This window comes from Lingula anatina, chromosome 10 (genome assembly GCF_051362555.1).
Source record: "Lingula anatina isolate TDL-2025a chromosome 10, LinAna3.0, whole genome shotgun sequence".
NCBI lineage: Eukaryota > Metazoa > Brachiopoda > Lingulata > Lingulida > Lingulidae > Lingula > Lingula anatina.
Window position 1 is genome coordinate 5,637,890 of NC_141776.1, and position 14,804 is coordinate 5,652,693.

The window sequence follows — 14,804 nt, forward strand, 5'->3', positions numbered from 1 at the left end:
AGAATTTGACGATATTGTCGAATAAACATCACAGATGCCCTGATAGTAAAATCTTTTGGTTTTAAAAAGACTGCCAAATCTGGGGGACAGTACAGATTCAATTCATCGTTCCTGTACCGAATCACCAAAAACAAAAACGTACAAAACAACTCTGAGCAATGTAAAAGATGAGAAAGAAAGTCAAGAATTATACTGTCAATTACACGCTGAACATAGACTTAGTCTTTCTTACACTCATTTTGAAAGCACACCACACCCGCGTCCCCAGAGTGATTATGTGAGCTCTGTGCATTGACTGCCCACGTTACTGCGCACGCGCTGAGCTGCGCCTCCGGTCCACTGCATCTTACACGTGAAGCGTGCACGGGGACGCTTGCATCCGCGTACGTCTAAAATGTGTAATAATAGTCATATAGACATGATACTTTCAGTAAACAAGAAGATCTACTGATCAATTTATACTGTGGTGTCCTGTAAATATATATTGTTGGTAAATAATTACTTTTGCTGACTCGTCGCATCATAATTTTTAGGATGATGAGTCTTATTGAATATTTGATATATAATTTTTACCCCTAAGGCCATAACATTTAATACAGGCAACAATTTGCTACATTGTTATTATTGTTAAAACGATTAGGATAGAGGGGTTATATAATAAAAGCGGCCCTGTTTGGCCAAATAACGAACAATCAATATTCATTGTTGCCTTCTTTCTTGCTATGAATGAGACTATAAAAGTTTGTGGTACACTGAGATGGAGGAGACATAAATATATATATTTGAGGGACGCTTAATTAATAAAGCTGCTGCCCTTGGAGAATGCTCCCCAACCCAAGCTACACTTACCACAAGTGATTCAGTTTTCCCATAATCGTAGTGGAGTTGGCGGCAAATAACGTCAGCAGCCGTGCGGTCAATGTTGGCCATAGTACCCCATACGCCATTGTGGTACAGCTCAACACGGCCAGAGAAATGTGTTCCAGCTAGTCGAACATCACCCTCCCCTGGAATTTAAAACGCTTAATACTTACGGTCTCTTTCACAAAGGAGCCCTAGACCAAAATTTGGTCTAAATTTTTAAACCCAGGATAAAGCTACCCAGCTAAACCAAAGGCCACAGCTTGATTTTTCACTAGGTATTCACAGATAAGCCTGTCTCCAGCTAGTTTTGGAGTCTTTTTTTTTGCTGTCAGGCAAAATTTTTTACATAAACTTAATTTCATGACTCAGCTAGCCTCTGTTATAGAGTGAGAGTAACAAAAACCAGTGGTAGTTTACTTCAGTGAAATATGGTTTCTGTGTAAGAGTTATAGTTATTCTAATCTAATGAGCCATAAAAGTTTTATTTTGAACTGAAAAAAATACCAAATTTGGGTCTGAATATCTTAAACACCAAACTTGGGTCCAAAATTCTTTTGTGAAACCGCGACCCACGTTGTAGGGCAGTAATTTTATTCCATTGAAAGAACTAGTGGTGAACCGTGACACGGAACAGAAAAACGTGTTGCTGCTAGTCAAATACTTCCTTGTACTTAGTTAAATATTACATGGAGGGCATGGGATTTTGTATGGATGGAGCAAGTTATAAAAATACGGCTAATTTCCATTCGTCGCATGGTTCAAATTCAACAATCGGGCTACGACATTACCTCAAAACTACGTCAGCATAATTCCCCAAGCGTGGTGCTAGTCTTACGTTTACTTTAGCGCACCTCTTTGTGTAGAATTCTTAACAAGCATGCGAAACACGCAAGAATGTGATTGCCTTTATGATTTATGGTTTAACATACACAAAGGTGTCCCTTATTGAGCTATTCTTGCCCCAATACAAGAATAAAGCACGTTTTAATTAACTTTTATTGACAATTGTTTATAATTCAAATTATACTAGTACTTAATTTCTACCTACGGACATTTATCTGCGAGTTTTTTTTTTCTTTTACTTTTGTACAGTTCTTTTATGGCTAAAATGCTTTCCATGCACGTGGACATTTTATAAAATTTAGGGTTACTCTGCCTGCATTCTCGTCTCCGAGGGCATTTAGACGCTAGATCTATATTCTGACGTTTTCACCCTACTTAAATAGCTTATAAATAAAATACATGTAAAACTCAAGTGTGAGTTTTTAAAACAGTGAAGTCAAAATGTGTCATGGAAAGTGTAAATGTGTGTGCTTTTATCAGTTATTGTAACCACTCATCCATGTCCTCCTACCTGGATTATTTCTGTAGCAAACAACAGCCGCGTCTTCCTCGTGACCACAGGTGACATCACCACCCCACGTGACAATATGGCAGTCTGCTAGTGTGGCCTCACTTCCGGAACAGCTGACACTTGACAACCAGACAGTTCCCGTCCCCTAGTAAAACAGCACAGTTAACGATGATTATAAGTTTTATAATAAAGTAAGTAAAGGAAAATACCATGGAATGCATTACTCTGTTTAGGTATATCTGCTGAAAAATACTCGTCATTGGATTTAATATACTGAACTTGTACCTGTAGATGAGATACCGTTGTTTAATTGAAGCCTGGATGAAAACATAATGATAAAACGAGGAATTCATTGCAATCCATTGCGTGGAAGTACTTAGAACACAAGAGATTTAACAAAATATCTTTAAAAAACGGTCCCTTAGACATCCTTAGTATGTTTATTACCTCTGCCAAGAAGGTTATGTTTTCACCTCCGTTTGTTTGTTTGTTTTTTTTTTGCTTCTCCGTTTGTTCGTCATTAGCCTAACTCAAAAAGTTACGGAAGGATTTTGAGGGCTGATTCAGATAGGTCGAAAATGGGCCGACTTAAGAGTGATTTAAATTTTTGGTGAAGATCATTTTGATTCAGTTAGATCATGGTTAAATTTTGGTTGGATGTTTTGGCGGAGGAGTGTTCTCTCTGGGTGCTTTTCTGAATTATACATGAGAGAGAGAGAGAGAGAGAGTAATAAAACCTTTCTATCACCTAAGTCTTATCATACACACCTGTCCGTACGATAGCCCCGTGACAGCCGTACCAAAGGCATACCCCAGTTGCCTGCAGACCACGTCAGCCTCAGTCTGTCCCCAGCGTGCATTGCATATAGTACCGTACTGGCCGGAGTGGTAGACTTCTACCCTACCATAGACTAGGTCTGAGAATGAGCCGTTGTTCCTGAGTAGTACTGTAATAATAATAATAATAATAATAATAATAATAATAATAATAAATTGAAATAGAAGGACCCAAATACTTAGAACATTTACGATCAAAAAGGATCACGCTGAGTTTCGGAGAAAACTGAAAACTAACTTCTGTTTTCAGTTTGCTCCGTTACTTTTAAAAATATAATTAAAGGATGTCCTTTTGTACAATTTTAAATATTGAACTGTCGACATGATATAATGGTTATCATTTTACCAACAAATCTATCTTTATATTATGTTTAATATGCCTATTTGTCCTAAAAAATGATTGATTGTATGGGCCTCTTAAACCCCAGCGTTAAATAAAGCCTGTGTCAGTGAATTAAAATATTTGGCAGAACTATTTGGCGAAATGTAAGAGAGAAAAAAGATCAAATCTACGACCAATACATTAATTCTTGGCGTGCGCGCGCGCCGCGGGTAGAAAAGAGAAAGAAAATATTCCAAGGGTTAGAGGTCCTCTTCACCGCTTTAATATGAACAACTTTTACTGCCGACCGACATTTTTTCTCCATTCATTTTACCCGAGCTACAAACATTCTTCTATCAACTTTTTTATCGTAGTGAAATAGTTTTCAGACGTAACCTATCCATATGGATCCATTGTATATAGATGTCAAATGATTACAAATAAATGCTTTTCTTCCTTCTATTTTATCCTAAGGGCGTATAATGCATTCTAACAATCGTTGTGTCTCTTTACCTAAGCTTTTATAATCAAACGGAGACCTGCAGGCCTTTTCATGTTCAGCGCAGTTGAAATAAATAAATAACACTGACTGAGGTTAAAACATATGAAAACACACTGGCAGGCTCGATCAAGTGATAAATCTAAAGAAAGGTGATACTTTTGTATCTTTCCCAAGGTCTATAATTAAGGTACTTCTTTTTTTGACATGTGATCTGCGTTACATTATCGCGTTTTTCCTTATTTAGTGGCGTGAATGAAATGCATAATCAGAACGTCGGGTCGTGGCGTCAGTTCTGTAGCATGTCGCACAAAAAATGACCTGTTTTAAGCGAAATATAATGCTAAGCTGGAAAATTTTTTTTAAACATTGCGTGTAATGAAACAAAGAAACTGTCATGAGCGATTTCTGAATACCTGGACTGTTATGCCATGTGAAACTGATGGCAAAGAAAGAGCGGCATTACAACATCGAAATATATACTCGGTGTGTTAGCCTGAACTATTTTTTCAGGCATTACCTTCTTTTAAAGAGGCAGTGTCGTTTGCTTTTTCTTTTTAACAAACATAAGAACATGAGCAGTATTTTGAGAGAGCCTACGTAAGTAATCCATTGTAAAGCGACCACGGGTGCTCCTTTATCTTGCGCATACTGACACTACCTTTCAAATACGTCTAACTACAGTGTTCACTATTTACTCACGCGTCGACTCCAGTGTTAAGCGTTGTATTGCTGAAAAACAGTATACTTATTTAGTTTTTTATTACTTTAAGGCAGAATTACATTTGACATTGTATTAACCTTCTTTCTCCCAGTCCATCATACGTCTGCTTCAGTCAGCGTATACATGGTTACTAAAATCCTGCTTGCACTTGTTGTAAACCATAAAAAGTTGCCCAAAGCATTTTGAAGCCCTGATGTATCTCACAAATTTTATCAATCTATCTGTCTATTCCCATCTACGTTGTCTAAGAAAAACCCACTTCTTCCATAAACTGCTTACCAGCCCTGTTTGAAATAGGAAGTGAGCGACATTCAGATTTCAAAACCAGGGCAGGCCTAGGGTTCTCCACTAGGGCCTCAGAATCTTTTAACTAGTACATGTTATCACAGATAATCCTTAAGCTAATTACATGCTGTGCAATTATTTGTTCTGTGACCGACAAAGATTTTTTAACTACAGTGAGTTATTAATCCGGTAGACGGCAGGGAGTGCAAATAAAAATATATATTTCACGAAAAACGTTTCTAATTAAATTCTTTGGGGAAAGTGGAAGGATGGGGGAGTTAAGTCTCAAGTAATTTGCTGTTCAGCCTACCTCCCCTGTTGAATGAACTCCAAGTCAAGATCACATCACAAAATGTATCATAAAAGCTGCATCCTCTTTTATACCTTTTTTTACTGGTTCGTGATAAAGTACTAGTATATGTATCAAATTTCGTTTATTTAAAAGTTAACCCTTGAAATTAAAAAAATCGACAGGGATTCGAAGACCTACCTTCTCCATCCGTTACACTCCATGACTGACCAAATAAAAACATCGATACAATCAAAGCTACTCCGTATATTCTGATAGTCCCCATACTGGGAGCATGTCATTTCACTAACGTCTATATATCTTAAGTGAAGCTCAGGATAACCCGCACATCGACAGAGAAGCAACTTCAACGACACAGGTAACTTCAACGACACAGTTAGCGTGTATGCTTTCCTCGTCTAAGTGAGTGAGGTCAACGGAGGCCTGGCAAACCGGGAAGTAGACACACTGCGCTACCCTGCTTAAGAAATCTATCCAAAGTCCTCATCCCTATTATAGCACGCATCCGTGATTGTCAAACACGACCTAAAAAAACATTCCGTATACTGAATAGCCTTGTTGTGATGACACGGTTTGGAAAACAAATAAAGGGGTTGTTGAAATACCCTGCTCACTTCATTGACTACTAGGTTCCATTATTTCGGCGAATAGAATATATCTGTGTCCAAAGGTGGAACGTGGGAAGGGTGCGGCGGGAACTTGTCGCTTTTCGTATCCGCTTTCCCTTCTTACTTATAAAATAACAGTATAACAATGAGGGAAACGAGACAAGACTAAGCAATTTTCCCCACTGAAGCTTTCCACTCTTATACTACAAACTTGTGTATAGCCCAGTACCTTGCCTGCCTTGCGTACTTGCGTAAAATTGTGCTTTGTTTACTACAGTATATATATATATATATATATATATATATATATATATATATATATATATATATATATATATATAGTGAGGTCAACGGAGGTAGGGCAAACCGGGAAGTAGTCCCACTGCGCTACCCTGCTTAAGAAATCTATCCAAAGTCCTCATCCCTATTATAGCACGCATCCGTGATTGTCAAACACGACCTAAAAAAACATTCCGTATACTGATTAGCCTTGTTGTGATGACACGGTTTGGAAAACAAATAAAGGGGTTGTATATATATATATATATATATATATATATATATATATATATATATATATATATATATGGTCTCTGCGCAATAGAGGAATCCGTAAACCTTTGTAACATAACGGAAAACTAGATGAGTGGTCGCAGAACGCGGTAAAACGATCAATTATTACTACATTTTGTTTGTTTGACGATGAAAATGTGCAATTTGTGCTTTAATTTTCAAGGACGACACAGTGCGCCTTTTTTTCTGATTGAAAATGAAAACTAATACCCTTTTCTTTTTGAAAAAAAAAAACATTTTAATGTGGAAAGTCATAATGTTTTCTGTATGATGATACGAAAGTTTTTATTAAAGGATAATGACTGAAGGACCTATAATTATCCGAGTGGTTTATCATTGTTTTGCCCGTCTTGCAATACTATCTGGAACTACAGCAACTATTTGGAAGTCTGACAAAAATTGAGAGGGTCCTCTAACTGAGAATTCTCATTTTTGAACATCAACAGGTATATTTTAATGATGTAACACTCTCGACATGAAGGTAGACATAATTTGAATATTATCATTTTATTTATCTATTTACTTTAATCCCCCTGCTTTTTTTTATTTATTTATTTATTCTTCCCTTCTGGCAGTTGGTGTACTCTTCTTTTAATGAATAAATTATTTTAGACCTAAAAGACAAGGGAATGGCATAAGAGTTTTTAATAATTTTATTTTTTCTGTTTTTTTGTTTGTCATCCTTTCCTCACACTTGTACAACTACAAATATATATTGCGCCTGCGCGTAGTGAGCATGCGTGCGTGCTTGCTTGCTGACTTGAGTACATGTGTGTGTGTGTATGTGCGCGCGTGTGCGCGGGCACCAGTGTGCTTTATCCAACAATTGCGGCATCGCTGGTATAGCTGCAGTGTCCCTCTTTGACGTAGGTTGTCCACTCATCCCCCTGCCCTTTCTGTTTCACTGCGGAGTGCAGCCAGCACATCTATATAGAAACCAAATACAGTAATTATTCAATAAATTAAAACAACATAAAAGCAATAATAACTACCTCCTTCCTCTCCCGAATACAATAGTAATATAAAAAATTGATGTTAGAAATACCCAGAAGAGTTTTTTAAAGACTTTTGGAAAGTAAGCTGCTTTCTTGTCAGTAAGTTATTTTTGGTGAGCCTAAAATGATAAATTGTGAAAAAGTGAACTATCAGGACAGTGAGGCATTGAAAATTTTGTGTAATTAACGTGCCAGTCTACTAAGCATACGGTCGATGGCAGCGTTAAATTATTTAACTAAAACTTCTATCACTTGTTCAGTTCTTTCGGTGGTAAGTTACATTTCTTTTGTTTCCATGAATGCTTCTTCGCAGTTGATTTAAGTTTTTTTTTTTTTTTTTTTTTTTTTTTTTTTTTTTTTTGTGAAAATCACCAAAGTATGTACCAGTGGCAATGTAAGTTTACAGCATTCATTTGAATCAAATTTAAAGTTTGAATTATTTTGTCTCTTTTTGTCTTGAACCGAATAAGCTATTGATGACCATTGCCTAAAGTAAGCAATATCTATAAGTAACTTCAGTGTCCTTATTGACATAAAAGATAATAAAATGCAAAATTAATTACATGTAATAGGCCAAATACATTGTAGGTGGGTTCTTCCACATACCTTATCGCTGCTCCTATAGGTGGCAGCAATGCATTTCTCTTCTTTAGAGCATTCCATCAAGGAGTTATAACAGAAGGAGATTACACGCAAGCCTTTCTATTGTCCGATGTCTGTTACGGTGGGCGGAGCTAGCTACGGGGGGCCTCCGGTCTCAAGGTTTCGTCTGCGTCGCTCTCCTCAGCTTGGAGATAAATTTCATATGCGTTATTTCGCGTTAGAATTCGAGATCAGTAATGTCAAAGCGCCGTTGTATGCTGACGATTTTTTTCACAGGTAATTATTTGGACGATGTGCTGGAAGGGAACGATATCATAGAAAGCGATTATAAGGTGGTGACTGAGGATGGTCGCCATGAGCTTTTTTTAGTCGGTGATAGATGGCTTTTTTATGGCACAACCCGGTGAAAAATCACCAAGGAGAAGTCAAAAGAAAACGTCCCAACTGTGGTTTGTGAAAATGACGTTCAAGTGTACGTCTGTCCTCACTGCCAAAGGACATAATATTAATACATTAACGTTTGGACCCTCCTGCCCTTGGGTCCCATAAACATATACATTGTGACAGTGCCTACGCTTTGTGTCTGGTTTTAAATTTCTTAAAGTATTTTTTCTCTCACTCGGTATAATTTTAATATTATAATGCATTTAATTAAAATTTTAATCCAAGGTTGAGGCAATGCCACGACACGTCAGTTTACTGAATACTCGTTATAAATTTCTTTATCTTGGAAATTTCCCTTTTTTTTCAGGATTATTTGACACGTACTAACACTGTTCATATTTGTCGGTAAACAAGTGCACAGTGCTATACATTAAGAATAATTTTTATTCATTCATAAATATATTTATGTACAAAATATATCAGAAATTTTAGTATTCACTGAGCTCTTTAAAGTGAAACAAATAAAGATGAGAATATTGAATTTCAAACAATTATTTACTATATTAACTTAAAATATCTTTTAAGTCAACTCTATACTCAAGCACTCTATACTCTATACTCATGAAAGTAGCATCTGTGAGTAAAACCATTTTATTATATCAATAGAAAAACAAAAACAAAAATTTTACACATAAGCAGTAATAAATGAAGTCATAAGAATGATTAAGTTGCTACAGTTTTCCAGTTTTATGCAGTCTATGATGGCATTTTTTTCAACCGTGCAAATAGAAATAATTGTATTCTTTTTTATCTGACTTGCTGATACCAGTCTGTGCCAGATACTATTCCACTTACAGGCCAGCAAGGTCTGAGAATCTAATGGGCCGAATGAAAAAAAAAATCCTAGAAGATAAAGTGGTTAATTCTTACAAATAGGATGAAATGGGATTTTCAAAAGGTTATTATAGATCAAGACAACACTTAGTAAGAACATTTATAAAATGTAACAGCTGAAAAAATTAACTGGTAAGTAAGCAGTAAGTGACTGCTTTAAAGAAATTTCACTGAAACAGAAATTTCACTGGCAATCAGGTAGACTGTTATACCATGGCACTCAACAATTTATATATAGGTTTTGAGTTTTTTTCCACGTAACAGTAACATAAAATTTATGTCCACTTTTGCAATGTATAGAGTCAGGTGACTGAAAATATTTTAAAATGTCATAAAGGAGCACTATTAATTTAATGCAATCTCTGTTGGCCAGTCTTATCCAGTTTCTTCTCCAAAAAGGACAACTCAAGTGAGAATTTCTTCAGGGCCTTTTCTTCTGCCTTGCTAATGCCATGCCACTCAGAAAAGAGAGAAACCTGTAGGTTAGAAAAAAAAACATAATAATAGCATTATGAACTACTAGTATCCATGTAGACATTATGGAATTATGCAGTGAAGTTTAATGTGTCTTGTTATGACTTGACTGAAATAATGTTCACCACATAAATGAACAATTTACAACTAAATTTATATAGAACATCAAGATTCATGATCACAAGCTAATAACCCCAAGAAATTGAAAGAAATTGTACTTATTACAAGAAATTATTTAAATCCGCCCTGGTCCCTACTCTTCTGACAGGACAAAAAGGGGATTTCAGAGAGGCTGGTTGCTAAAAGGAAAATGCCCAAGGTTGTTGTATTTTGAAAAAAAATTAAAAAGGGTACTGTTGTTAGTTAATGTTTAATGCATCTTAGGCATTATGACAAAAGTAACTTACCCCAGACACACTGACCTCCTTTTTTCATTGACATATTTTAATTTTTTCCAGCCTGACCATAATTCATATATTCAATGCAGCCTTCTCCCATATCTATAATAGAAAAAAAAAAACTTGAGTAGTGTTAAGATATGCATGTCAAATTCATTATCAATTTTGAGAGAATTTTTGTTTCAACACTACAAGATGAAATATTTAATTTCAAGTAATGAATAAACCTTAATAGAGTTCTATTCTTTTGTAACCACCAAGGCAAAGCTTCTTTCTTAAAATGAACTGAAACATCCAAGCTTGCCACCTAACATGCCAAAGTAGTGAAGTATAATTTAAGTAGAGAAGCAAGTACCCCTTAATTATAGAGGTGTCTTACACAATAAGGTGTGTCTTACACACCTCGACTCAAAGAGAGATGTGTAGTGAGATAACAGGTAAAGTAATTGGTGGAGCCTAGGTGAACTTAAAACCTTAAGACTTTAAATTAAGAAGCACCAGGATTCATGTGTGTTCTTTTTTCAAAGGTTTAATATGAATTCAAACATATATATGTAAAAAGAAGACTAAATAAGTTAAAAATAACTATACCAAAGACACTGTGAAGTCAAACTTCCTGTTAGACCGCCATGATGGAAAATGCTGGGTGGAGGCAAAATTTTCCAGTCAAAAAAACTGAGCACTTTACTTTAACAACAAAGTTACCACTCCAAAGCCACCCACCATGGTGAGAAGAAAAATGATGACCAACTGTCATGATAAGTCTTTTTAGATTTAGACATGAAAAAGGTAAAGGCCAAAATGGTACATTTACCCATAACACTAGAGTAAAAAATTGGTATTCTGAACAAATCGGGTTATTTTTTTCAAGAAATATTGGAGCAGTATCCATGCAATATATACCACGCCAAGACCAAGATGTTCAAGAATCTAAACACACCAAATTTTTTTATAACCTTGCATTTGAAAAGTACAAAAAGCGGTAAGGCTTTTGGCCGTAACAAGCGTAACACTTTTTGATCGGAACTCATGAAAATTGTCAATTGTCGTATCCAAGCTAGACCACATGTAAAATCGCAAAAAAAACAATACTGCTCAAGCAAGTGTGTTGCACACATAACAATTAGTTAAATTTTATGACTGTCATGTGACACAAATTTCAAAAAGTAGGAGGAAAATGTCTTTTGGAGTAATTTTTTTTTTCGAAATATTAACAAGATGGCGGCTTAAGCATCTGCTTGTTATTCGGCTACTGAAAGTGCACCTAAGTTTTATTCTTTGCTATTGCCACAAATTACTTAACAATTGCAACTGTATAAAGACCAAACTTTCTTCATCTGATACTATATTTATAGGCACTTGTTATGAGTGGGAAATATTTTTCGTGCAATATTTATTCTCCACACACCACCTCGCGAGATCAACGTGTAGCTGGACACTTACACAGTGAGACCCTACGACATAAAAGTTGCAATTTATCTTCATATTTCGTGTAGTTATGCATTTAAAAGCACTTACCTGTTTTTTGAAAACCTTGTCCAACGTAATATCATATAAATTCTGTATTTCTCTCATTTTTTAGAAACTTGGGACTCCGTTTCTGTTTCTGTCCTCAAAAATCAACAGACGAAGGCACAGATACTAACAAACGAGATTTAAACGAGAGTAGCAATTAAGCGTAACAGAGATAGGCATCCATTGTTCTCTGGGTTCTATTCATTCCGACCAATGAGAGACCGTAATACGGGCTCCGCCCCCACGCGTGTAATCTCCTTCTGTTATAACTCCTTGATTCCATCGAACAATCATCGCCGCCGTTCACATTGAAAGCGCTTATGTCAGTGCCTACGTTTCACATAAAAAATATTCAAAAAAACCATATCAGTTCTGCCCCGTGAAAACCGTACTTGATACAAATGATACTGGGGCATTCATGCTGTAAGGCCCCGTTGTAAGGAAGGCAGGTAAACTAGTTTCTATAACACTTGCTTTGGTAATTTAAAGGCACACTATTATGAATAAACTACATTGATCACTAATTTCCCATTTCCATTGCTTCTGGTCATTTATTTCTGTTTTCAGGACACGCTAGATCGGCGAATGAATGAAGGGTCTAATTTACTAGTAGGATGAGAACGAATAGGGGCCATTTTAAAATTTTACACTGCGTTAAATTACATTGTTTTATCGTCAAAAAAAGATACCTGTCAAATATACTAAACTGATACTAATGGTTATTGACTATTTTTTGGAATATAACAAGACGAAAATATTCCACTGAGTTGAAAAAGTGACACCTGAGAGAGACAGAGAGAGACAGAGAGAGAGAGAGAGAGAGAGGGAGGCAGTGGTTATACTGAGGAATTTGCCATAAAAAAACGTGTCAAACACTGTACCTCCAGACATATATTGGCCATAATTGACTTCCATGTCGCAGTCGCATCCGTACGGCTTGCTGAAGGACACCCACTCGGCCCCGGACCCCTCTGAGCGAAGCTCTGGATTCAGCCAGCACGTTTTCCATACCTTTTATAATAATAATAATAATAATAATAATAATAATAATAATAAAAATAATAATAATAATACAGAGGAGCGAATGATCAAGTATGGGTGCGAGCGCGTGGGAATGTAACTGTATGTATGAGAGTTTTCCATTCGTGTGTTTTTGTGTTATTAGATTTTCATACTATGTGCATATTTTTTTACTTGTTTATTCATTGCAGCTGTCAGAATTAAAGAAAACCGTTTTCCATACCTTGTGGTACGTGGCTGAGCGACACAGGGAGTTGACGAGGCAGCCGAATTCACAGTCCCCTTCCGTCACATCGTGTAGAAACTTTATGACTGTACCGCTAGCATAATAAGTTTGGTCGAGTTTTGCGAGGTTTTGGCATGCTTAAAAATGAGAAATAAAAACAAAGGGTCCGAATGAAAATGTTTGCTCATGATTGATTAATGAATCTGCTGCAGACAACGTGACAAAAAAAGTAGAAATACATGAATAAAGATGTTCTACCGAATAAAGTGATCAGCCATTACACGTATAATAACTCTCTCTCTCTCTCTCTCTCTCTCTCTCTCTCTCTCTCACACACACACACACACACACACACTGGAAACAAAATGCATTTGTACCTGCGTGAACGCTGGCATGAAATAGCTCCAATAGCAACCAAGCGACTGGGAATAGGCCTTTCATCAACATGTTGCAGTTTATTACCAATGCCCTACAACCGGGCAGGCTTCTCTCAAAAGAAAAAAAAAATTCTTTAGTTACATGTATGGCAGAATCAACGTATCTAAAACAGAGTAAATAATTGTGATAATGAAACCATAACAAAACAATCCGAGAATGCTAGTATGTCTGGAAACTTAACCCGTCCACTATACAATACCCAGTACAAAAGTTGATAAACGTCACAACGAGAATGCCAAATCAGTCCTATTATTTCCCAATCAAATACATTTTGAATAAATAGACCTAATACCTACCACAGACCAAGGTCCTGAGTGTAGGTGTTTTATAGAGCATTCCATGTACAAGTTTGTTCATCGGTCACAGGTGTCCTTTTCTCACGCAAGCGGGCATTTTTAATCCGGCCCCAGTCAGCAGCGGTTGAACTAAAACCGTTTTAAGATTTCGTACAGGAATTGAGCGGGCTGAATGTCTGTGTCACCCGGCCCCACCCCAAAACACACGCAAAACCCTATGCGTATCAATGGCCCCATTCAGAATATTAGGGGACTAACTAGTCCGAGGGTCAAATTATGGCGATCCACTACAAAGCTTGCCGTCTAACACCCCATTTCCATAGATTTTTAGATCGATCTATTCCTGTGGGGAGTTTCACTAGATTACTGTCAGCTTGGCCGGCTTAAGCGTCTGTCCCGCCTACTTAAAGACGTAAGGGGGTAATTAACTATGGTGCGCGCTCGTGTGACTGCAATTTAGCGTGAACCCCCTGGTGTTAGGTCGATCTAAATTTTAATCCCTGGTTCGATCTAAATCTCTGGAAATACACCCTAATCCGCTAATAGACACTGAATAGATAGGGAAGTATTCAAGTGGGTGAAATCAGTCTGTTTAATGGACTTAAAACAGATTTTGTTCGCCCGTTATGGATTGGGCCTCATATTAACCGATTACAGTGACGTCATATTTGCTCCGTAACACTAGTCCCGCGGCCATGCTGGAGGGAATGAACGACGGGGAATAGTAGCGTAAATATAGGTAAACCAAATAAAATAAAGTAAACTTCATATCACGATCAAGGACACCAAAGGGAAAAGGATATATACAAGCTGAGGCTTCAGCTGCTCAGCGGGATCGACCGATATGAACTCAAGACAGTCTAAAAACGTGAAATCCTACTAAATGCTACTTACCCAACATCGTGTTGTCAGAAGATAGTTCAGTTATCTTGTACTTCATTTTTCTTGTTCATTGGGTAATAACAGTTATAGTTTGAGAGAGTTTAATGTGTAATCATAAGTTTAACCATAAATAGAAGCAACTGTTTTCATAAAGGATAGATATAAAAAATTTGAGCTGATCATTAGGATAAACCCTTGTGGATTCAAGGAAGAATGTATGATTGTCTTATGACATGAAATACAGTATTGCTGTTAGTTATGACTTATCTTTACATCGTGAAGCTGTCAGAAATTATTTCAGCA

General features: G+C 36.7%; 2 protein-coding genes and 1 long non-coding RNA gene across 4 annotated transcripts in view; all 3 read right to left on the reverse strand.

The window, feature by feature from the left end:
• The window catches only part of LOC106176257 (uncharacterized), a 53,154-nt gene extending 47,288 nt beyond the window's left edge, over nt 1–5,866 (reverse strand). Inside the window, exons 1-5 of the mRNA XM_086997798.1 lie at nt 5,376–5,866; nt 2,987–3,165; nt 2,219–2,363; nt 850–1,007; nt 233–389 (exon numbers count right to left, since the gene is read on the reverse strand). Of these exons, the coding sequence (XP_086853924.1) occupies nt 233–389; nt 850–1,007; nt 2,219–2,363; nt 2,987–3,165; nt 5,376–5,460 (724 nt within the window). The 5' untranslated portion in view covers nt 5,461–5,866. The remainder of the gene's footprint in view (nt 1–232; nt 390–849; nt 1,008–2,218; nt 2,364–2,986; nt 3,166–5,375) is intronic.
• A 1,145-nt stretch (nt 5,867–7,011) lies between these two features.
• On the reverse strand, nt 7,012–13,733 carry LOC106180274 (uncharacterized). 2 transcript variants are annotated; one of them, XM_086997537.1, is made up of 7 exons: nt 13,620–13,733; nt 13,263–13,369; nt 12,883–13,022; nt 12,521–12,650; nt 11,916–11,969; nt 7,978–8,027; nt 7,012–7,302 (listed from the first exon to the last, which is right to left on the reverse strand). In XM_086997537.1, the coding sequence occupies exons 2-7, from the start codon at nt 13,330–13,332 to the stop codon at nt 7,192–7,194; spliced, it is 555 nt and encodes a 184-aa protein (XP_086853663.1). In that variant the 5' UTR covers nt 13,333–13,369; nt 13,620–13,733; the 3' UTR covers nt 7,012–7,191. The 2 variants fall into 2 exon arrangements, with proteins under 2 accessions (XP_086853663.1, XP_086853664.1); XM_086997538.1 differs by having other exon boundaries at nt 13,263–13,372; nt 13,620–13,712.
• LOC147759441 (uncharacterized) lies at nt 8,994–11,898 on the reverse strand. Its single transcript, XR_015331389.1, has 3 exons — nt 11,643–11,898; nt 10,134–10,226; nt 8,994–9,728 (listed from the first exon to the last, which is right to left on the reverse strand). It is a non-coding gene; the product is annotated as an uncharacterized LOC147759441 (long non-coding RNA).
• Nucleotides 13,734–14,804: the final 1,071 nt, after the last annotated feature.